The sequence below is a fragment of the Dermacentor silvarum genome, chromosome 3 (assembly GCF_013339745.2).
Source record: "Dermacentor silvarum isolate Dsil-2018 chromosome 3, BIME_Dsil_1.4, whole genome shotgun sequence".
NCBI classification, from domain to species: domain Eukaryota; kingdom Metazoa; phylum Arthropoda; class Arachnida; order Ixodida; family Ixodidae; genus Dermacentor; species Dermacentor silvarum.
In genome coordinates this window covers 217,609,158-217,633,359 of record NC_051156.1, presented here as the reverse complement: position 1 = coordinate 217,633,359, position 24,202 = coordinate 217,609,158, and the positions used below count along the sequence as shown (strand labels likewise).

General features: G+C 44.0%; 2 protein-coding genes across 2 annotated transcripts in view; both read left to right on the top strand.

Moving 5' to 3' along the window:
- Positions 1-5,209, top strand: part of LOC119445219 (SKI family transcriptional corepressor 1) — a 56,246-nt gene extending 51,037 nt beyond the window's left edge. The window contains exons 12-14 of the mRNA XM_049664928.1: positions 1,262-1,336; positions 1,586-1,651; positions 2,361-5,209. Coding sequence (XP_049520885.1) covers positions 1,262-1,336; positions 1,586-1,651; positions 2,361-2,581 — 362 coding nt within the window. The 3' untranslated portion in view covers positions 2,582-5,209. The remainder of the gene's footprint in view (positions 1-1,261; positions 1,337-1,585; positions 1,652-2,360) is intronic.
- Positions 5,210-13,394: 8,185 nt separating this feature from the next.
- LOC119445218 (uncharacterized) lies at positions 13,395-23,659 on the top strand. Its single transcript, XM_037709539.2, has 8 exons — positions 13,395-13,733; positions 13,818-13,972; positions 14,392-14,677; positions 19,548-19,783; positions 20,645-20,851; positions 20,972-21,041; positions 22,378-22,549; positions 23,245-23,659. Exons 1-8 carry the CDS (start codon positions 13,610-13,612, stop codon positions 23,639-23,641), a joined length of 1,647 nt encoding a protein of 548 aa, XP_037565467.1. The 5' UTR covers positions 13,395-13,609; the 3' UTR covers positions 23,642-23,659.
- The last annotated feature ends 543 nt before the right edge of the window (positions 23,660-24,202 follow it).

The window sequence follows — 24,202 nt, the reverse complement described above, 5'->3', positions numbered from 1 at the left end:
GCGAGTTTTGCATCAACACTCGGTGTTGAAGGCGCGTGCGTCCACCTCAGCGCAGTTGGCACGAAAAAGTATACTTGCCGCGCAGCGCTATAGCGACACCTATATATAGCTTCCTCGCCGAGCTATTACGTTGCCTCCACTGACATTTCAGCTACGCAGTAAACACCGTCTAACGCTAAAACAGGTGATGTGACAGCAGCAGCTAGGCTAATAGTAATAGACAGGTTATAACGTATCAAAGCGGCGGACGATGAGCGGTGCAGAAATCGCGGCTCCGAATCGACTTTGGCCACTTATGACGGGACAGGAAGACGCTAACGACTTCGCCTTTTGAAATCTAAGTAGACTAGATTGAATGAGCTCTGGCTGATAAAAATTTTCAAGGGCCGCTTGGAGTCTCCTCATTCAAAGTACAGAGCGTTTGAGCCAACTTGAGCTGTGCCTTAAACAGAGCATTTCCTAGCTACGTAGGTGAAAAATAGCATATCTTACACCGTGGGTAGAACTAAGGCAATATTGTTTACTGTGCTCTTGAGCAGCTCGTGGTGTCTTTTGTTATGAGTGCAACTGTCCACAGGGTTGGTAAGCTTGAGCAACTCACAGTCAGTAATTTTTGCCATGAACCCAAGAGTAGTAGTTCTGTTGACAAAGAAAGGGGGTGGCAGCAGGCACGTGTTTTCGGCCTCACCATGTGGGATTCGATTCGCGAAGGTATATGTAACGACGAGCCGTGCTCACGCTTGAGGCTAAGTTTTATTACTGCATTTCTACAGCACGAAACGGGCCAGCATTAGTGATGAAGTGCTTTTCCGGTACTATTCTCGGCTTACCTTCGTAGAAAAAGCTGCTCAATCTTCTTTGACCACTTTCGGGGATACTCGCACTGTTGCGTGACGTATACTCGTACGTATAGCGTGCGGCACGACAATTCACTGGCGCAACAAGCATTCTGCCCCTCCGGCGTAACGCTGAAAGAGACATCTCCGAAAGTGATTCCATCAATTGAGAATAAGCTATATGTAGTGACGTCATCGAAGTCGACAATGTGTTCCAAAGCTGCGCTGTATCGCGATTCGTTAACCTCCAGAAACGCTGTGGAAGCTGCGTATAGCACGAAAAGGCGGCGCATGTGTGGTGTCACGTGAGCACTCCCTATACACCCTATATGCTCCAGAGAAACAAATAAAAGTAGCTCAGATATAATAATAAGCATGCACGGTTCTGTGAACGAACTCCTTCCACGTTCGTCTTGTCCTTGCAGAAACGTTCGAGGAGCAAGTGCAGAAAGAAGTCGCGTACCGCGAAGAACTCACCAAGCAGTTGCAAGTCGTGCGAGGTGAGTGAGAAACATGAGTTTCTAGCCTTCTCTGGTTCAACCTATCCCTCTCCCCAGCGTAGGTTAGCAAACAAGGAGCGACCTGGCTAATCATATTTCTGCCTTTCCTTTTCTCTCTCAATTCCTATACCTCTCTGTCGACCATGATAAATATTGATAAACGCAGTGCGTGGACCACGAAGCCTTAGCTCCCGCCGTATTGTAAGAGATGGGAGCACCTACTCACGTGCCCTCCTTTTATTACTTTAGACGCCCTGTGCCAGGAACTGGACCAAGAACGGAAGGCTAGATTCGCTGTTCAAGCCAAGCTGAAAGGTATGACCAGCACGTGAAATTTCGTCGCTTGATGTTCTCAGAACTTAATGCTCCCGAGAAAAAGACTTGGCCATGTCCTCGCACGCAACTTTCTCGCAGACATCTCTAGCGTTTTGACACTACAATCGTACTGAACGTCAATTACATCATTAAAAACCACTAGAGATTAAGCTTATGAGATGCCTCTCGCCGGCTGCTAGGAGAACAAGTGGTCCTGACGCGCGGCCCGGTCCGAGCTCTCGTGCACGCGCTCGGAACGTCCAGCGGTCAGAGCTAGCCTCTTCGCAGGAAGAAGATTAAACCTTGGTTAGACACGACCGAGTCTGTGAATCCACGCTCCCACAAGCTAAAGTATCGGTAATAATATCAGTTGGTCGCAGAGAAACAGACAACAGCGTCTGAGCCAGGAATCGCGTCAGCAAGTTATAACGTTCTGAAAGTGAGACGTCACTGGACTCCAAGAAACCAGCCACACAGTACATTCGTAGGCAGGGATAATGCAACGACTCTATATCAATTATATTATTTTCCTCGCCTCGTCTGTGGACCGATAGGCGCCCCGCCCAAGTTGCCACTAGGATAGGCCGATCGTGAACGGTCGGCGATAACAAAGAAATAGAATGAGCAAAATGAATCCTCACATTACAGCAGTTACGCTTATATAGTCAGTCAACAGCCTCGCTTATTGTTCGTTCTTTTCCTCACACAGAGCTTTCCCTGCACTACCAGCAGATGCAGCAGCGAAGCATCATTGCCGGTAAGCAGTGGAGCTGGCAATGCTTACGTCCGCGAGCTGATACCAGGCGGCAGTTGTCCCTGACAGCCCGTCTTCTCCCGCGTTCCGCAGACACGCACGACACGATGCAGCATCTCGCCTGCAAGATGCTGGGCGCCAGGCACTGCGCCGAGTGCAGCTACAAGGCGGAGTGACGGAGCCAAGGCCTCGCGCAAGACTTCATCGCGACAGAGCTGCAACGATGATGGACTGCGACCCGCTTGTGCCGATCGCACCAGCGGCGGTCGACGACAGCAGCAGCGTGTTCCATCGCTCCCGCACACCGAGGAGAACGCTGCACGGCGAGCTCCGCTTTCAGGCGGACGTTCAAGTCGCGTACTGTCCGCCGTGACTGCGTTGTGAGCGCCCTAGCCTCACCCTCAAGATGAACGTGTACGCTTTATTCAGTGTCGGGCACCTAAGAAAACGAGAGCGTGCCACACGTTTAGTTTTGTCCTCGGGCCAACTAGAGACGAGGCTGTAGAGAAAAGCTCAGTTAAAACGCGTCAACATGTCCCGTAAAGTTAGCCCTTCTCTATTTCTTGGCCTTTGTTCCACGATGATGAATGTGCAGTGAACACCTTGTCACAGTATTCATAACGCACGCTCAACCATTACTTAGCCTAAGTGGTATGCTGACCTGCTCCGACAATGGGTCGACGTATTGCCGTGTGGACCCTGACTCAATACAGAGTAAAGAGAAAAAACGTTTACAAGACAACCAACTACTATACGGCTAACAATTCTAAGTCCTCGCACCTATCGCCTCTTTGGTTCGGACCTTGACGGCACGATGATTCAGACTAGGTCCGAACGAACAGTTACAGCACAGTTTGCGTCGTGCATTCCTAACGTTTCACAACTAAGCTCCGGCTTCGTGACGACGAAGGTTGCATTGGCGGAAAGTGTTAGAAAAAATGTCTTTTCCCTCGGATGTTCTAAACTTTGATTTATTAAGGACGACGAAAAGCAGAGCTTTCGCCAACCTTTGAAGCTTTCTTAAGCTACAGAGGTTGACGCCCGTTTGTATTGTACGCATCTGATTGCGGGAAACGCGCTAGAGCAGACGCCTTCGTTGTCCGATGATGTTTTCTCGGAGCTGAAAGATATACTGATGATCAGCGAAATGTGGGCGCGACGTTTTTGGTGAAAACGATGATAAAAACACTGCTGTCGGCAGCTACGAGGCTCCACTGTGTGACAGAAAAGAGGAAATAGAAGGAAAGGCGTGGGAGATAAAATGAAATTAGTTTGCTGCCCTACACGTGAGGAAAGAGATGGGGTAGTGAAATAGAGAAAGGAGAGCGAAAGAGAAAGAGAGAGAGAGAGAAGCCAAGAGTTCAGACCAATCAAGCGCTCTGGACAAAAAGGCGTAGTGTGTCTACTGTCGGGTCACTTGAGTATGTTGCCTTCAGGTACTGCAGATGTGCTCGTGTTGCTTTATGAGCCGATGAGAGGTAAGACCAGAACACTAGTTTTCACTACGACCATAACACTTGCAGAAGGGTGTTTCACAGCTTAAGAGTCAAGTTCCAGATTGCCTGCATTCCTAGAGAATATGAATACAGAGAATTCTTAGAGAGAATGAATATGTGAACTAAGAAACGAAAATCCAGAAGGCTATCTGTCAGTCACAGACAGATATTTTTCTAGATTTTCGTTTCTGCGTTCACATACTCATTCTCTATGAGTGCTCGTAATCTGAAACTTGACTTAACCACCGAACATGCAGGAACGACGCGGCGTACGTCCATGCGAATACTGTCTGTTACGAGAGGTTGTTCCGAAGCCCTGCATCTGGATCATTACTTTAACTGTGTCATCGTACTACAGCATTTCCTCGAGTTTTCAAACTCTGCTCATTTAAACATCTCATTTTCGTAGCTCAAAAAAAAAAAAAAGTAAGAGTCTCGCATGACATGTGCTTAGAATAGCTCCCACACTTGCACACACGATCCGCCTGTTGCTCATTTAATTTATATGTAGGCACTGTTATCACGTTCTCTTGAGAACGCTGCAACGTGGCAAGCCCGCACGCAATTACATGGGGCATATTGAGGCATATGCAGGAGGCGTACACGTTTGCTAGATGGAGACAGCTGAATTCTGACCCTCGCTTCAGCGCTAGCGTATTGTCAGTCAAATGATGATGACATATTGTCCGTCAATTTATCAGCAGTAATAAACTGGACACATGAAGTTTCATTTCAATCTTTCAGTTCCTTTTACCGCAAACAATCATTTGGCAAGCGACTAAAATTTATACCAATAGCATGCTGTAACAAAATTAATGACTACCTCCCGACTATACTCCGCCTTCGTATTTCTCGCCTGTGTATTCAAAAAAAATATAATAAAAAACCTTCCTCGTGAAAATTATTCTTGATTTCGGCGTGCTGGAGGATCAAAAAGCTAGGCGTAAGGTGTTTCAAGCCAGCGACTGCGCATTCGACGTGGTCAAACAAGGTTAAGCAAAATAAGGACTGATTTTCCAAACGCGCAGACGACGCACGGACGAAAAAATGAAACATACGACATCGAGTACTCCTGTCATACCTGTTTTATTATATTTTTTCTCCGCCCGTACGTCTGTCGTCTCGCTTTTGAAAATCAGCTCTACGGTTTCCTTTCCTGGTACACACTGTCCTGTATATGCGAAACAGTTACATGCGACCAGTGTATACGAGCGAATGATCGTGCTGCCCCGTTTCACTTGACGGGCTGTTTTGCGTGTCATACAAGTGCGCCAACCAAACGTTGAAGCAAATAAATCACTGGTGTTTGTTTTGAACCACGTTGGACAATCCTTGTTGCTGGACGACGCTGAAAGATGCATTTTCCGACTGGTGAACAACAACAACGACTGACTGTTCGACAACAAGCGCTCACAAGAGTTCTCGCGTCAGCCTCGATAGATATCCCATGGGCCACTTTAGCCTCGATGGAACCGGCTGGAGTATGCTCCCAAAGAAGCTATTCTGGACAGTTTTCACAAAAACGCGCTAGAAAGACGAACACGAAGGCAACAAATACGACAGGACGGGTGCTGATCAAGCATATACGCAGCGCCCGTCCTGTCGTATGTGTTCCTTTCGTCTTCCTCTTTAGCGCGTTTTTGTGAAAACTGTCAAGATGAACCAACTCGCCCAAACCAAGGTATTGAAGCTATTCTAGTTACAGCCTCCGATCTCGGGGAACATGTGCTGTAGTGCCGCTGATTTCGGCGAAAGTTCATACGAGAGCACTCGCCAAGTAGTTCTGAGTGCTCCTGTTCCTCCCGGGAGCGTGTTTCCCCCGTATTTTCGGTACGCTGCGTGGTGATAACGGCGCCATCATGGCCGAAATTTATGCTGGTCACCATGGAACAAAACTTCAGGAGTGTTGCGCGCCAGATCTACTATCTCATTAAGAGGCACATCGTATAGTGGGGGACACCGGATTAATTTTGAATGAACAAATTCTGGGGTTTTACGTGCCAAAACCACGATTTGATTACCGGATTAATTTTGACCAGCTGGGATTCCTTAACGTACACTTAAATCGAAGCACAAGAGCATTTTCGCATTTCGCCCCCGTCGAAATGCGGCCACACAGTAAAATAATTTACACCCTTAAAAGTGAAAAAGGGTGTAAATGTGTGTATAACTCACACTAAGCCTCAGGATGGCATTTATATAAATAACACCCTAAGGGTGTGAGTTACAGACACATTTACACCCTTTTTTTACTTTTAAGGGTGTAAATTATTTTACAGTGCACTGCGGCCTGGATCGAACCCGCGACTTCGAGCTCAGCAGCTCGAGGTAGCGTACAGCGCACGGCATCCATACAGAGGACATTAGGCAGGAAGCTTTTTTAAATAATATTTATTTAATTAATTAATTTATTTATTTATTTATTTATTTATTTACTTATTTATTTATTTATTTATTTATTTATTTATTTATTTATTTATTTATTTATTTATTTATTTATTTATTTATTTATTTATTTATTTATTTATTTATTTATTTATTTATTTATTTATTTATTGAAGTTAACGTCCCAACACGTGTAGCGATGAGAGAACTCCGGATTATTTTCACCGCCTGAACATTGTCAACGGGCCACTACAAATTCTTCGCATTCGGCCCTCATTGGAATGCAGTCGTCGCAGCAGGAAATCAAATCCGTGACCTCCTGCACAGCAGCAAGACGCCACTGGCAACCGAGCAACAACGGCGAATGAAGCTAAAGCTATGTACGGTGTCTTTAGGTAAATAGTATATAGTGCCCAGAAATCAGAAACACAGCATTACAAAAAGGAATGAGTGTGCGCCATTTGCACCCCATGGCCAAATTTGCATAAGTGTAAGCAAAAGCTATGTATACCTCACAAGTATTTTCAGTGACACCTCGAGGCTATCTCTGTTATACTCAGTTACAGAGAAGGTGGCATTCGTTTGGAAGGTCGTATACCTCTAAGTTTAGTTTAGTCGCGGATACACGCCCGGGTAAGTATGGTAATGAGAGAGCACAACTATAAATACTGTATATCTGAGGAACTGAAGCACCAGAGCCGAGCACAATGTGAGATCGGACACGGACAAGTTGAAATAGCGAAATTGAACCACTTTTAGATAGTTATCCTTAATAATGTATTGCACTTTTTTAAGGTGTGAGACCACATTCAGAAACATGTTTCAAAAGATTACCATCCAACCTTGATTGGTTTTAGAGGTAGAGCGAGTTTTTATAACCTTACCCTGGTATTGTGATGTCAGTATGTTTCCTTATGCATGAATATTGTTCTCGCTATTTGTTATTCTTTGATGTCTGTAATGTTAACTAATATTCTTATACTTGGTTGCACAATTAATATGTTTTTAAAAGCTCTGGAGACGGCCACAAGGGGGATGCCCGACGCTTGAAGAATGTTTGTTGTTTATTTACTCTATTCTTGCTTTTATCAAAACAAGATTTTGCTCCACATTATCTTACGCAAATAATAACTTTTTTTTCTGAATAAACATTTGGAAATGAAATTTTGTACACTCACTGCTCACATATAGATGCATAAAATGAACTAGGATAGAAAGAAAATCAGTGTAATATTCTTCACATCACAGCTAATATTTTACAAAAATTTGGTCAAAGCAGGTAATGTTTTTGCTTACTTTAGATTTTCAGAGATTACTTCCCTAATATGCAGAGCATTACATTTATCCTAGTTCATTCCATAGGCCACGCACACAGCTACATAAAAGTCAAATCTTTCCATAATTCAGCATTTCAAATGCTACTTATTACTATTGGTGAGATTAGCAATTTTAACGTATTTTTAACAACAGTTAAGACAAAAATTTTTATTGAAGCCTTTCTCGTACTTTAAATAGTGGGATAAGGTAAACAAAAGACGCTGTAGAGTGCCCATCAAATTGCCTATTGCAATAAAATGTATGCCAAGCTGACTTTAACCGCTGGGTAATCGGCGGCGGCACGGATTTGCTAGCCTCGAGACTCCGCGAAGCTTTGGCTCGTACTCTGCGTATACAACATTTGTGAAACGCAGAAATGCTCTCATTGGACAGCGGCTGAACTGTTGTTAATAAATTATATAATACACTTAAACGGAAGAAGTTAAATGCCTGTTAGGAGCAAAATTTTGCTTTAACCATGAATATTGGCAAAAGCATAAATTTTGGCAAGAAAGAAAAACAGGAACGAACATCGACATGATATAACTCTACAATTCCGACAACAACAACAAAAAAAAGTTTTATCAGGTATCTGTAAATATTTTCTGACATATATATATATATATATATATATATATATATATATATATATATAGCATTGAAATCAGACAATATCACCACGTAAACTTACAGTTCATGTAAAGCTGTTACGACGGTTCCAAATTAGTTTCGCAGAAGCTTTAATCACGCAAGAGCGATACGTTCCAAAATGGCATTTCATATAATACTCGTAATCTCGTACGTATGTCAATATTATTTCTATCCCGTTTAAACGGGCCATATTAGGCGCAGTTTACAGAATTACGGTGTCTTTCATTTCTTTTTTCTGCCAAATTCCAATACCGGGCGAACATACGTGCAGTAGATTGATAATAGCGTGTTACTTCACATTCCTGATCGACTTGTTCTGGCTACGCAGCAAACCAACCGCTCGAACACCCTGTGCAGTAATACAGTCAATGTGTGCCTTCCAAGACAGAGAGCAGTCATATATCACGCCAAGATACTTGGTAGTCTCTACTTGTAGAATGATATCTAGATGATAATAAAGTGCAATATATATGGGGTCCTTCAATGGGGATGCGAGCACAGAGCATTTGTTGACTTCGAGACAGCGATGCATTGCATCAAGCCACCAGTCTGTAACAGACAAGTGTGTCTGTATAATTTAGAAAACTTTTGGGTGTCATTTGCCGATGAAAGAAATGCTATGTCATCAACATACACGTAAGTATGTAAATCCTCATGACATGGGATGTAGCTCATTGGTATATTAAATAAGACTGGAGAACGCACTGCCCCTTGCGGAACGCCCCTTGCCTGCGCGTACCTAGCCAAAGAAATGCCGCTTTGGAAGCAATAAATTCTCTGCTCCTTAAAAATTTTGCAATTCATGCTTGAAAGTATATTTTGAGAAGTTAACGTATCGAAGCTGATTGAGCAATATCACCTTGCTCAACACTGTCATATGCTTTTGAGATGTCTAGAGTGATCAAAGCCGCATATTGCCTTTGGCGCCGCGTCAATTGAATATACGGCTTTCAAGGTAAATATAAGCCGGCCATATTAAGCACTATGATCTCAAACCAATTAGTTTGAGACTCAGGATCAATCGCTCATTAACAAATTTATCACGCAAATATTTATACCTCTTTCGATGAATTTTACGAAATTTAACGTTACCGCGATGGGCCTAATATTGTAACACATGACCACCACCCGGATTTTTTTAAGCAATGGTATCACCTTGGCAATATTCCACACCAACAGAAGCCATGCCCTTCTAACGGAATAATTGATGATGTCTAATAAATAATCTTGCAATTCTTTATATAAAATTTTCAAGATGGCCGAAGTGATTCCATTGGCCCGGAGCAGGAGCCGCTGATGGAAAGCGAGGTAAATCATCCGATAATTCGGACATGGAGATTTCCGCGAAGTCTTCATCAGTTGGTGAAATCTATCAGGTAATGGAAGTTGGGGAGAAAAGCGACGTTCTAACCTTCTAGCGATTACCTCCAATGAATCCCTTATTCGGACATGGAGATTGACCACGGAATCATTTTCGCGAAGTCTTACATGCAGCTTGGTGAAATGTTTCGTCTAAAGGTATCAGAAATTATAGTCCATTAATGGAAGTTGGGTAGTAACGCGAACAATCGTCATTCCACCAAGGAGAATTCTTTGTAACTGATGGTGCCACAAGTTCAGATCTTTCAAGGGAATTTTTTTTTACAACAGAACGAATGCTCAATGTTTTCGATTTAAAACTTGCATCACACAGGAAAGCCAATGAGTATCTCAAGGAATTTTGAAATTTACTGTGATTTATGAAAGCACGCACATTAGAAACTGAGGAGGTTACTGGATATACAGGGTGTCCCAGCTATCACGCAGCACGATTTAAAAAAAGACGAACGGCGTTACGCGACAAACCTAGTGTATTGTTTCCAGTGCAGTGGAGTAGCCGCAGTAATTTTTTCGTTGCTGAGGTTTCATTAGCTAATTGTAATTAATTATCTAACTCGAGAAGTACTGCTGTGTCTGGTAAAGATCGAGGCAACTACACGTTATTTGCTCAGTACGTGCCACATAAAAATGTTTTTCCCGAGCGTGAAAGAAGCCCGCGAATACACGCACAGTGCCTCGAGCGACCAGTCGGTAGTTTTTCATGTTGCTTTACAATTTTCTCATTGACACTTTGATAATTAGGGCAGTACTTCTCGAGTTAGATAATTAATTACAATTAGCTAATGAAACCTCAGCAACGAAAAAATTACTGGCGGCTACTCCACTGAACTGGAAACAATACGCACTAGGTTTGCTTCGCGTAACGCTGTTCCTCTTTTTTTAAATCGTGCTGCGTGATAGCAGGGTCCTTCAGTATTGAAGGACCCTGGTGATAGCTGGGACACCCTGTATAGTATCAAAAATGGACAGCAAGTGGTCGCTATTTGTGGCATAATTAACAGTCGACCAGGCGGAAAAGGAGAGGCTGGAGCTTTCAAAAGTCAAATCAAAGGCAGAAGCAGCCTGACCTCTGACAAAAGGAGGCCTTCCAGTCTTCCAGTGGCGAATTTTCCTGACTACCTGAGTGGCAGGTAGCCGGCATTTTTGTTGCTGTTCCTCAATTACCTGGCGCAACCCACTTTGGAGGATCGGCCATGAATCGGGCGATGCAAGGGTTAAAAAAAAAAAAGAAAGAAATGATAATTTTGAGGAATAGGATTTCAATAAAAACTGGTAATTTGAACTTGCGTGAAATAAAACTTATGTAATATAGTATCTACACATTGCAGAATACAAAAGAAAAATGAAACGGAAGATTTTAGCATTGAATTATTTTTGTCTCACGCAGAAAATTCTAGAGGGCATCACGAACGTTCCTGTGGCTAAAACCCAGTTCGGTAGCACCAAAGGTAAGGACCACCGGGAGGCAACTTTACAATTGCTAGTAAGTATAGCGCGGGGCGTGGCACGGCGGGTCACGTTACTTCCGCTTAACACGTGCTGTCATGGCAATCGTGGAGCTCCTAGGTGCCTAGGGACATAATCGCTTAGGGACTTTTGAGGCACTGGTCTGCGCTGCCGCTCGTCGGCTGCTAGTTACTGAGCGTGGCTCTCTTATCTCCGGGACCGGGCGCAGCGATCTTGCCGAGCGCATCTCCTACGTGCGTAGGGAGTGAATCGTTTAGAGCGCGTTGAATGTCTGGCGGTGTCTGGGCCACGCCGGCCGCGCTTTATTATTGTAGCGTTTGTTCTAGTGGCGGAAATCCTTGCAGTAGTGGTGGTGTGGCATGACGGCTTTTGATCTCGGTGAACTGTGGTGGTGTAAACAAGCGGATACTGCTCGCGTTTGTGCCCCGGTGCCACGGCGGAAGCCGTGGTGCCGGGCGCCGACGCGAAGCGGCGGTCGTTGGGGTGTTGCGGAGCGCAGCGTAGCAACACCCCAAATAAAAAAATACTGCTCCAGTTAGCTAGGTAGACTGCTCCCTCCCTGATAGTGAGATTATATTTGGATCATCAAAACAGTGATGCACTTATTTAGTAATACCATTGTTTCTCTCTCGCAGGCGCGAGAAGAAGCGGGTGGTCGGCACAAAACGTTACGGAAGTGCAAGGAGGTTTAAAAAATAAACTGCTGGAGGGGAAATGATGTCCCGAAGGTGAAGCCACACCGCAGCCCTCTTAGGAGGTGCACGTTAAATCACTAGCTTATGGTGAAAAAGCGCTTTTCGCGAACACTACTGAACAGATTTACCAGACAGATAGCAGGCTCATTTTAGCAGACAGATACTTATCTAGGTGTATGCCTCTATGTTACTGGTTTTAGTGGGCTATCTGAACATTCTGGCAAATTTTATTGGGGACAACGTCACCAATACTCAGAAGAAGTTAGTATTTTCGTAGGGAACAACCAACTTTTATTTTCTAATTAATCTAGCATTACAATAACAGAGCCAAATCACCCGACAAGGCTCCATTTCAGAGGTGCAGGAGGGTTGCCCCTCCTGCACCTTGGCTTCATATCTACTGGTAATAAGAAGCTGCTGTTTGCGCCGCGCGCTCTTCGCAAGATGGACGCCGCTCGGCGTCTGCTTGGCTCCCGGTCTAGCGGTAAAGACCGCAAAAGAGTTCATAGTTGATTCATTAACTTGGTTTGAATCGGAGTACCATAGAAGTACTCCATTTGTCCTCGTTGGGGACTTCAACGCTTGGCTAATCGAAAAAAAAAAAGCGAAAGAAATAAACATACGCGACAATCGCAGAAACAGAACAGATTTCACTTCGTGGCTGCGGTGTGGCTTCACCTTCGGGACATCATTTCCCCTCCAGCAGTTTATTTTTATTGCGATAGCAATTATATGGACAGTTGAACCGTATTTCTACCGTCGGCGTCGCCGTCGTCGTCGCCGTCGCCGTGAGGTTCCCTATAGATAAAATCGTCGCCGCGCGCCGTATGCCCGAGAGGAAGCGTGCGGGGACGCGCGCTATCACGGAGAGCGAACGCACTCAATCTCCCACGCGCAAGCAAGGAAGCAGGAAGCCAGCGCCGGAGGGAGCAAGGGGGGGGGGGGGGGGCGCACTTCTCTGCCAACAACCGCGCTCGTCGCTCGCTCGCACCGTCTCTTATCTCCACACGGCATTCGCCGCTCAGTTTCCGTTGAAGCGATAGACCGCACGTACCTTCGCCCGCTGCGGCGTATGCTTGCTGCCAGCGTTTTGACAGTCGTTGTCTGCTGTCATTCAGTGTGATCTCTTCGTGTTTGTGCGCGCTCACACCACGCTTGTTCATTCAGTTCGTAATAGTCGGGCATGTAGTCGGGCCACATTTTCCAACGCACGCTACACACGCAATGCTGCCCGGATCGGCAGTGCAGCGCTGCAGGTGTGTCCCTTTGCAAGCGCTGCCCACGGGAAGCGCTTCTCATCAACACCACCGTTTCACACGCGCCTTCTCGTGGTCGTCGAGTCTCTCTTCATGTGGGTCTACTTACGCCGCAGCACACCTGCTTACTTAATCAGCTCATGTTTACTACAATTCATATTGCTACCAAAGCCGCTCACCTTACTTCGTATGACATTGCTGTGTTGCTATCGCATTCATTGCTTCGCCCTTAGGGCGAAACTGTGACATTTTTTTAAACCTCCTGGCGGAGGGGCTTTAGTCCAACCTCGCTTTTTTTCCCAGCGCCGTACTTGGCATAGTTGATCAAGTGATCCGGCAACAACAGAAAACAAATATGGCTGCGCCCACGTCTTGCAAGTTGAAGCAGTCGAAAATGAGTCGAAACCGCGGTGGTCTAAACTGTCAAAGTGGGAATTGTTCATGGAGTTATCGGAACAGTGTGAAGCTCTCGGAACTGCCAGTAAATGAAACTTCTGTCGCCTAGCGCTGAATAATTCACAACACGTATGGAGAATTCAAAAATATTCTCTTAAGACATGGCCACCGTGGACATGGCTGTCCGGTTTCAAAATGTGCATGAACGGCTATTAGTGGGATGCGCTTGCGAAATAAAGCAAGAGCTGAATTCATTGGTTGACCATGGATTTGTCGACTTACTAGGTAGTAATCACCAACTCAAGCACGTCTATATCCAAAATAAAAGCAGTCATACTTACGCGGGCACAATCGTCAACATCTTTACAGGAGGCAAGCTACTGCAGGAAGAGACTCTGCTTGGGTTGACTGTCTTGTATGCGATGTCAGAAACCTTACGGAAGTCATCTCAAATGAAGGCGATATGTCCAATCATCCAGGATGCATTGGCCACTCTTGTGCAAAAAGAAATCCTTGGAAACTTGGTAAGGCTTCTCGTGACGTTTTTTGGGGGGAGAGTTGCGCTGGCAAACAGTCGCGTATTTATGCTTTTCCCGTTTTGTTAAGTTTTCATTTGCAAAGAAATTGGCACGAAAATTGCCAGAGAAACACAGTAAAAAGGGAATGTGACCCTACTTGGAATTTTCGGAAGAATTTATTGGAGGGAGTTGAGGATGTGTGTGCCGTGAGATAGCGTCAATACACCCCGTGCGCGTTGCATGGTTGCAGAGTAAATACGCAGAAACACTCGTTCACTCGCTCCCTCTCCTTTTCTTTAAGCATGCTGCGAAACAACGGGACATGATGAATGAACCGAGCATCGCCGTTGCTCACAGTTCTATAAAATTGAACATTGGTAGCCTTCAAAAATACAACATTGTCTTGTCGCATCTGTGTCGTGCAGTTAAGTCTGCAGCTGCTGTCTCCAGACAAGTTTGTCGCCCACTGCTGCCTGCTCACGCTCAACTCCTTGGCAAGATGTAGCAAGGATCTACAGGAAGCATTCTTTGGTGCTCTTGACAAGCGCCTCGACATTCTGGGCACAGTTCCAGTTAATGAGAAAACACGATTCTGCCAGCTGATCACATTCCTGTTGACTGCAGATATCAGAAGCAGCCACCCTGAAGAAGCAACCGATATGAGCTGTCCCGCACCGGCAGTGTCTACCATGCAAGCAGCCAATCTAGATGGTATCGTTGGCATGTTCAATGACAAGTCTCATCCATTTTAATTCTTAAGTCATGTAATTGAAGCAGCGTACAAGAGTCTGGGTGTGAAGCCATTGAATATTTCACATCTGTCTGCATGCAGTCTATTAACACACTTGAACAAAACCATAGGCGTATCTACCGGGGGGGCAAGGGGGGCACTTGCCCCCCCACTGTCAAAAGTGGGGGGGCAAAATATGCCATTTGCCCCCCCACTTTTGAAAGCGGGCTCTTTCGGCAGCAAGCTGGAAAGTCCAACAAAACTACAGCTGAAGCTAAATTTTCTTTCGTAATAGAGTCGCCATGTCAGTAATGCTTTTCTTCACTACGTATCCCCTGCTTGGGCAGCGAGGATTGTCTTCTGTGTCTACTCGGGACGTGCTGTAGCGGACTACACGCGGGATACTCCATACACGCTTGCGTTGCGGAGAAGGCCTGGCTCTGGGCAGTTACAGAACTAACAAATGTCAGCTTGCGCTACTTGCATCATGCCCAGTGTTTCGGGATCACTATATCCGTATTTGAAAACACAATCAGCTTATTTAACCTGTGGGTGAGGGCGAGGTCAGGATAACGTATTATAATCAGCCGCGTTCAACAACTGGTGTAGTATACGGCATGAAATCGTTGTATTTTCAAATGCTGGAACTATTTAATCTCTGTCTGGAGACATGCTACATAGCGTTGTATCTCAGTATCTTATCACCATCAAAAAGTCTAATCAAACCTATTACAGGCATAACTGTCGAGTTTCACTGTCTAATCACGACCTTTTGTAGATATGTTTGGGAAAGTGACCTTAGTCGAACGTGCAGAGCCATTTAAACATCAATAGAACATTAATTTTCTTTTCTAAAGGCACGGTCTAATTGACGCGGTCGCTTCTCACCGTGTCGATTTCATTTTCAGGCTGTTTCTAAATAAGAGCTACACTGTTACTTGTACCCCAGCAGGAGCAAGAACGGCAGATGTTTTATATTTTGAAAAAAAAAAAAATGAGGGCCACTTTTTGGTGGTGTATATCGAAAATGTGCGCTGTGTAGGTTGCTTATGTGCTCCGAAAACACTTGCTGAATAGTCTCTTTCTCCCAATTTTTATGCGTTATACACGGCATTTAGTTGTTTTCCTCCGGTATCTTTGGTGAACTATGTGGGTTATGGTGTTTTTATTTATTTGAAGTACGAACAAATGTTCTGAGTGACGAGCGATAAATGTTTATCCTGTGTAGGTTCATTACAGTCTTTGTAGAAAATTATTCATTTGAGCGTTCCAGGGAGTCATAATGCCGCTAATCGAAATGTTTCCCACACTCCTAAAGCAACGGCATGAGAGAAAGTTTAAATTCTGTGAAAATAGAGATAATTTTGAGCGCAATGCGTTGCAAAACATTAACTTTCCTGCTTTTACTGTAAGTGTTGCAGATAATTACTAAACTCTCGTTTTCCCATGTGTTTTCGTGCATCATGTGAGATTCGTAGTTGGTTTCTCCGGTGTCGAGCTCTCTGACCTAAACAGGGCATTTTGTTCATATCTGGGGATAATTAAGCAGCTGATATGGGTAATCTGTAGGCAGTGCTCCAGATGGGTGGGTTAAATGCGCATTTTCCAGTAGAGTATGTATGCAAATCGTCCATTGTGTTAGTAGTCCGTTTTACGAGCGGTGTAAAACTTAGACGGCTGCGCTGGCATAATTACAACTACAACTGAGGTGAAATTTTGCGAATATAAGGGGAACAATATGCCAAGTTTATTTGCGATGGTAAATGCATGTTGATCAAAAGAGGTTCAAAAAAGTGTAACGAATTGTTCGATAGTATCACGCTGCTGCTAGGTTTCCAAATGTCGCAAGAGAACTGTGGGTTTCAGATATTCTATACTTTGAAGGAATAGGCAGATTTTAAGTGCAATGTGTCACGTAGTTTTAACGTTTCTGGCTTATTTAGAAGCGATACCAATAAATTTTGAACCCTCATATTTTATTTATTTTTACTTTTTCATGCATGATATACTAGGCTCACCTGGCGTCCTCACTGAACTAAAGGAGGCAGCTTCGTTTTGTTTGGTGACTGTAAAGACAAGTTAACAGGTGATGTGTAGGTGAAGTGCAGAGTAGATGGGTAATTGGGCCTTTCGCAATAAATTACGTATGCAAACACTCTAGAATGTCATGAGTGTGTCTAACGAGCGGGGAAGGATTGAGCCCACTGCCGTGGCAGAACTATAAATGCGACCAAGACCAAATTTAGCGAAAATTAGTGAAATGCTATGGAAACTCTCTGTGCGAAGTTAAATGTGGCTGGTTCATTCACAGCATTTGTAAAAAGATTCTTATTCAAGTGTGCTATGGCTGTGCTATGCCAGCGGTCAGCTATGCTTCCCAGTGCCCCGACATAGCTGTAGGTTACAGCAGCTTTATATTTTGTGGAATGGAGAGAGGGGACATGGTAATTGCAATGTGCGACAAAAGTTTTACGTTCGTGATTCTGCTAGAAGCGTTGCAAATAATTTTTGAGCCGTCGTTATTCTGTCCCTATATTTTAAGGCGTCACAACACATTCAGATTTTGTTTCAGCGATGTCCTCGGCGAACTAATGAAAATATTTTGTTTATATTTGACGAAGATAAAGGGCACTTTATGGACAATATGTAGGTATACTATAAGGACAGGCGACTAATTATGACATTTGCAGTAAATTACGCATGCAAGCTATCCAGAACTTTGAGAATGTTTTTTGCGAACAAAAAATTCATCCCGTTGCTCTGGTAGAACTGTGAACTCAAGCGATATCAAATCTAGCGGAAATTGAGTAAGGAGGGCGAGGGAGGACACCATGGTAAATATTATGGCGAAGTAACATGTGTGTTGATGAATTACTGGCTGTTAAAAAATTCCCAACAAGAAGTGCTCCAAAGGATTACACGTGGGCAAAGTTTCAAATGGTACAGTCATTTACGGTCAGCTTTTTAATGTATATGATATAATTACAAGAAATTGAAAGTTTTATTGTAACTGTTCGAAAGAAACAGCTTCGCTGGATATGGGGTTGTTGCACACATCTGCTGTAATTTTTTATAGTGAATATTGCAACTAAATTATGTTTATTGCACTTCATTGCATACAACCTCGACAATACTATTACCTAAATTAGGGATACATACTAAAATGCCAAGTACAATTGTTTGTTTAATTATTAATATTGTTTGTAGCAAATGTACATTGTTTATGTGCGCTGTGCTGCTGCTACTGGGCGGGACCCGAGACCTCTGTGAGACTCAATATATATATATATATATAGAGAGAGAGAGAGAGAAAGACAGAGAGAGAAGAAGAGAGGTCAGATTTTTTGCGGTTTGCCCCCCCACTCGAGAAATAGTTGGTACGCCACTGAACAAAACATTAGACGTGAGAGAGTTACTGTACTTGTTTTTAAAATCTTCCTCCACTCTTGTCTGTGAGCAAAGCGGCCAAAAAGATTGCTAGAAACATTGTGTGTCATTCCATTTAAAGTATCGAATAATTAGTACTATGATGCTACTTTGCAAGAGAGAGAGAAAAGTAAATGAAAGACAGTCCTACACATTAATGGTGCACTTGCAGAGGCATCATTGTAAGTGCTGTGGAAGTGTGATGGGGGGAATTAAAAATTCGAAGTCTGGAGGTACTTCTGGAAAACTTTACAGTAGGGAACAGGAAAGGTATCCCCAGCCTTAGAGTTCTCTACAAAAGTTACTAGACTGAAATGTGGCGCTAGCGTCTATGGGAACATGAAGGCTCAGCCAGCATTGGATTGACGGATAGTACATGGATTTGCTAAACTTCATGCTTCTCGCTTTAAACAACTTTGTGACTTTGCAAGCTGATTACTCAACATTTTGCCAGTTGATCATTCAACAAAATGTTGCGTTAGAAATGCAACAGTTAGCAATGATTATGCATGTAGGTGTGCAGAGTCGTACTGCTTTCATGCATTTAGAGAAACTTTCGGCCGAGACCATCTCAGGATGGCTGTCAACGTTGAAGCAATGCAGCGACACACTGTACTTGCACCGCTGAAACGTGCTACATATGGGGCTTGTACTTCAGCCGGACTCCTCTCTCGCTATTCCCTCTGGACATGCTGCACCATCTAGTTGCCCTGCCACCACTAGACGGTGCATATATTCAGACAAGGTTGTCTCAGTATATATGACACCGGTTCAATTCTGCCCAACACCACAGAAATCTAAGGTATTTATTTTTGTCCTTGAAGAGTGGAACGTAGTGACCCAAATTGGCGTTAAAGAGGTTCAGTGTTGAAAAGCGGCACACACCCAGTGTCACAAACTCAGTGACCGAAATTGGCATGAAAGAGGTAGGTTTCGAACCTGGTTCCCTGAGCACAGCAGCCTGGTGCTCTACCTAATAGCCCCAGTGACCCCAAGTTGGAGTGAAAGAGGTTAGGTAGGCATGGTCAGACGTCCCGAAAACTGGGTGAGATTCTAAAGAATGCTAATTGCATTAAAATATGGTTGCTTGAAAATGTAGGTTGCTAAAGGCAGATTAATGTATAAATAAATAAATACCACAAGAACATCCGAAGTCACAAGCATGAAGATTAGACCAATATGTGTGCTACCCATCATTCCCATGGTGGCTGAATGATCGCAGCACCAGAGATTGCTTTAGTAAATTTTGCAGGAAACTCCATTTCCTCGGCGGGATGCAAACTTCCCTGTTGCGTTTTTCTGCATCCACTACATCAGGAGGGCATTCTTCCGTTCCTTCGTTTTTTGTACTTCCTTTATGAGTACACGCATTTTGCACTGATGCCAGTAATGCACCAATACTAAAGGTCGGTACTTCAATTTCAGATTTCTCCTCCGGCATCTCGTCTGCTGCCGAGAAGTGCCTGCATAGCATGTTGCCGTGCCTTCAGAATGAAGCATCACATGACACTTTGTACCCCACACTATGCCTGTGGCTCAAACTGGTGCAGAGCCGTCCCAGTATGGAGGTGTTAGGTGGCTTGCTACCTCAGCATTTTGTGCAGTGGTCTGCAGGAGAGGATCCGCTTGTGGCAAGAACAGTGCTGGAAATACTGGACAGGGTAAGGAAGAGCAGCTGCTGTGCCATGCATCCTTTGTTTCGTGCTATCCACTACAGTACACGTGGCTAGATCTAAAATTTATTTGCTGCACTTAAACATTACCAGCTGTCTTAAGCAAATGGAAACCTACCATAGGCTCTCCAGTATGCATAAACGAGACAGGAGAAAGAAGCACTCTTCGTTCATTCAACAAACACTCTTCAAAAATTATATTTTTCATAAGCTCAGGATGAGGAAGTGGTTTGATGATGACTGTTTGATGTGCAGTCATTGGTTCAACATAAAGGACAAACAAACAGATGGATGCACAGACACAGCAAACCCAATTTGGAGCCTTTAACTGCAGTTGCAGTAAAATGAGGGAAGGTTGGGAGCTCAGCCAAATGAACATCCACTTGCTACTTACTATACATGAGGGTATGGAAAAGGTGACAGAAAGGAGCGGAGAGTGAACACTGCACACAGAGAGAAGGTTGCACAGGATGACTACAGGCGGTCACTCAGGCTGGTGTGGTAGCATGTAAATTGCTTCTTGTGCCAGCGGCATATCTTGTCACGGTTTCACATTCAGGAGTCCAGCTGGAAAAAGAGTATAGAAAAAGAGGCACTGCATGTCGCAATGAGGACATATGCAGAACAGATGCTCGATAATGTCATGGCATCCACAACAGTCTGTATCAGCCATACCAGTATGCATGATACAGCATGATATCATTACATGGATGCACACGTCTGCAGAATAAGGCTTCATAATTTTGCAGTTTCTTTAACCTTCATTTTCGCTTATCAGTGGTACAGTGCAAAGAAATCTTTTGCAATGGAGAGAATCACTTTGGCAATTTTACGTCAATTGATTTTCAGAGTCTACAGCCTGCCATTGAGGAAGCAAAGCTTTCCAAAGTTCCACCGTGGGTGCCTCTTATTGGACAGCAAGTCATTGAGGCTGTGCATAGAGGCTGGCTTGACCAGCTACACTTTCGAACTGGATTTTGCGGTTTTGCAGGACCAGCAGGGAGCCTAGCTGCAAATACCCAGAGTGAGTTCTTCTTCCCTGTGATTGAAGCTCAGGCAACTGACGCATGCACAGTGGCACTGTTCATAAGCAATAGAAATCAAAGTCATGTTTGTGAACACTCTCTTTCTGCAACATTTTCGGTCCTTGTCAGGCAAAACCTGGCCTTGTCTCAGGGAGACAGCAGGGTGATTCGACTGGCAATGCTTGTCCTCATGAAGTCTTCCACAGCGTGTCTCATGCAAGGTGAGTACCGAAATTTACTATACTTGATGCTGCTTTTACCGCCATTACAACTGAGATTTAAATTCAGAAATTTGTTTCTGTGTGCGCATTATTTTTTTCCACTTTTGGCTAGTTGTGCAACTGCATCTCATTGCTGGACGAGTTCTTGTGACTATATTAGCATATCCAAGGTCGCAATTTTCTAGCAGTGCCATTTCTTATGCTATTAATTTTCTTATTGCGCTTTGTCAGAGCGACACCGCGCATGTGCTATGAACGGGATCGGCTGACTGTGAATGGCTACCTGCACATAAAATGTGCAGGTAGCCATTTTACCTTGTTACTGCCCTATTTTCGCACAAATTTCAAATGTAACTCTGACTACCTGCACATTTTATGTGGCTAATGTGCATCTACAATAAATTCCAACTATCCTTGCTTATCTAAAATACCCTATATCCAGTTTTTTAAACATCAAACTGTGCTACTTCTGGCATGTATGAATGTCATTGATATACAGGCAATAAGTGAAAAAGATACTGAAAGGTATTTACAATGTATCTGTGACCCTGTAACGTGGTCATCTATTCGTCAGAGGCGCTAAGCTACAAAGGAAGCCCATGCAGGTTTTTTAGAAATTAAGCTTTGCAGTTGAAATAAAATTCGTCATCATCAAACTGCAACGCTGTTTCCAAGAAACCCATACAGGGGTTTCCTCTGTAGCTCTTTTCTACTCATGGGTGTACGACGGTTTTGCCCTCTCCTGAACCTTCACCTTGTGGATTTACATAATTGTTTTGCCATGTTCAGTCTTTCTGTGCTTCAAGCTGTCAATTAATTAAGCCTTGCTCTGAAATCTTGAGCCTGCTGGTTAGTTTAGATAGTGGAGTGATTGCACTGGAAAGGCATTAGGCCTGGATTCAATAACTGGACCAGAACAAATTTTTCTCTGACTGCGAAGCTTGCTTTCTGAGAAACCTGTACAGGTTTCATTTGTAGCTTCATTCTACTGATGGGTGGATGACAACTCTTTGTTTCCTGAACTTTCCTCCACCTTGCAGTTCTCCGCAGAACTGACCTGCCATATCTGTGGCCCTTAGTTAGACCCACCGTGGTGGCTCAGTGGCTATGGTGTTCCTGCTGCCGAACATGGGAATGCAGGTTTGATTCTTGCCCCCGGCTGCTGCCTTTCGATGGGGGCAGAATGCAACAAAAGTGCCTGCACTTAAATTTCGGTGCACACTTAAATGTCCCAGGTAGTCTGAATTATTCCAGAGGTGTCCGTCTTAACACGGTGCAGTTTCAGGACATTAAATCCCATAGATTAGATTTGATAATTTGACTCTGTTAAACGCAGGCATGCAGGAAGGCCTACCAAAAGCCCTGGAAGCTGGTCTTACTTGGCTTCGGTCAAAAACAGGGGTGGCAGCCAGTGTGCCTGATGCAGACTGTCTTGTGCAGTTGTTCCTGGAGCAAGATGATCAGCTAATGGAGTGCCTCCTTAGTGAGCTGCTTTTACATTTACACAAGTAAGCAGTCTGTCAATTGACTACATTGAATGGCTACGTTAAGCTGGTTTATGAAGTGTACTGAGCAAATTAGTAAGGACAGTGTTCCAGTTCAAATACAAATAATGCACAGTCACTTTTCGTTTCTTTTTCCTCTCTATAATGTAAGCCATGGAGAGCATATGAGTTGTACCGAGTCCTCCAAGGCAAAACGTGTCAAACATATTGTCAGCTTCTGAAGATGAATCAGATAGAAGCACCACACATCTTGCTGTCTTTCCCTTTTTTTCTTTTTTACTTATAAAAGCAGAAGTGTGTTGTATTACGATATAAACACAAAGTTTCACACCATCTGCCAAGATGTGAAAGCAAAATTATTAGTTTTTCAATTCATAAACATGTCCAAAAAAAACTATATGAAGCTAGCTGACAATGTATACTTTCTTGGATATTTACGTTAATCTGTAACTTTGCCTCTGACTGCATACCCGCTACACTATCGAATTCCGAACCAGTTGGTACATCGTCGTGATAATCTTTCAACTGAATTACGAAACAAGACACACGACACGCATGTCTATTTCATTTGTGCCATCCCTTGCATCACAATTCAGCTGACAGTTATCATTTTTGTTCTAGTCCTGTTCGGTAGCCAAAAATAAACTACTGTAGTACTACTTCTTAACCAGTTTCATTACATTGTGTCTGCTTTTCAGGCCTTCCATCTGGACGGCAACCACAGCAATCGCAAATCCACACAGGATGTTTCTGAAGTTCCTTGGCTCACTAGGAAATGACCACGTCACCTTGATTGACTTTTTGACGTCCCAGGAAACCTGTGCCTTGCTTTACTTTGTGCGTTACCTCAAGCTGTTGCTTTCTGACTGGGATAATTTTTTGAAGTGTCATAGTGAGCTGTCTGTCAGCAGTGAAGTTCACAACACATCTGCCCAAGAGACATGTGCGCAGCTTGATGTCACCATGGCAACTCTCGTCAGGACACGGATGAAGTTGGAGAAAATGACACAGAAACATGACCTTCTGCCCTTCAGTGTAGCTCCTCTGGTCAGACTGATTGAGAGGTGTGAAGACATCTATGAAAGTGTTTCATAAAACATTTGGGGAAATTTGTTTCACTTTACGATCACTAAAACGGTGCAATGGCGAAGAGCTGACTTTGCCGCCTGATCGCTGCCGATTCATTTTTTGAACACTTGTGCGACTCTTACTCCCTGGGTCGTCTAATTGGCAACCACACCTTCTCATCCCTCATATTCACTTCGTCTTGCTGCTCCCCCTTGGCCATCTTCTTCTATTGTTCCACAACTTCTTTCTCCGTCGTCTGCTGCATCATATGTAAGACAACTTCCATGTTACAGGCTTTAGACTTACAAGCATAAGCTGTGCCATGCAAGCGTCTGCTGTTGCCTTCAAAATATATGCGCACACGTCACCACACTTTATGTCAGCATTTTGCACGCTAGAAACCCTGCACCAACTACCGAGAGCAACTTGTGCGATAGTTCAGCTTAGTACATCCAATTTCCAGCTTCATATTGCAGCAGTAACATAAGTTTGATCCTGAATGGCAACAGCAGGCTAACCTTTATTTTAAAGCGAAGCTTTCTTTTAGCTTTTCCACTGCTGCCGCCGTCGCTGCTGCTGTTGTTGCTA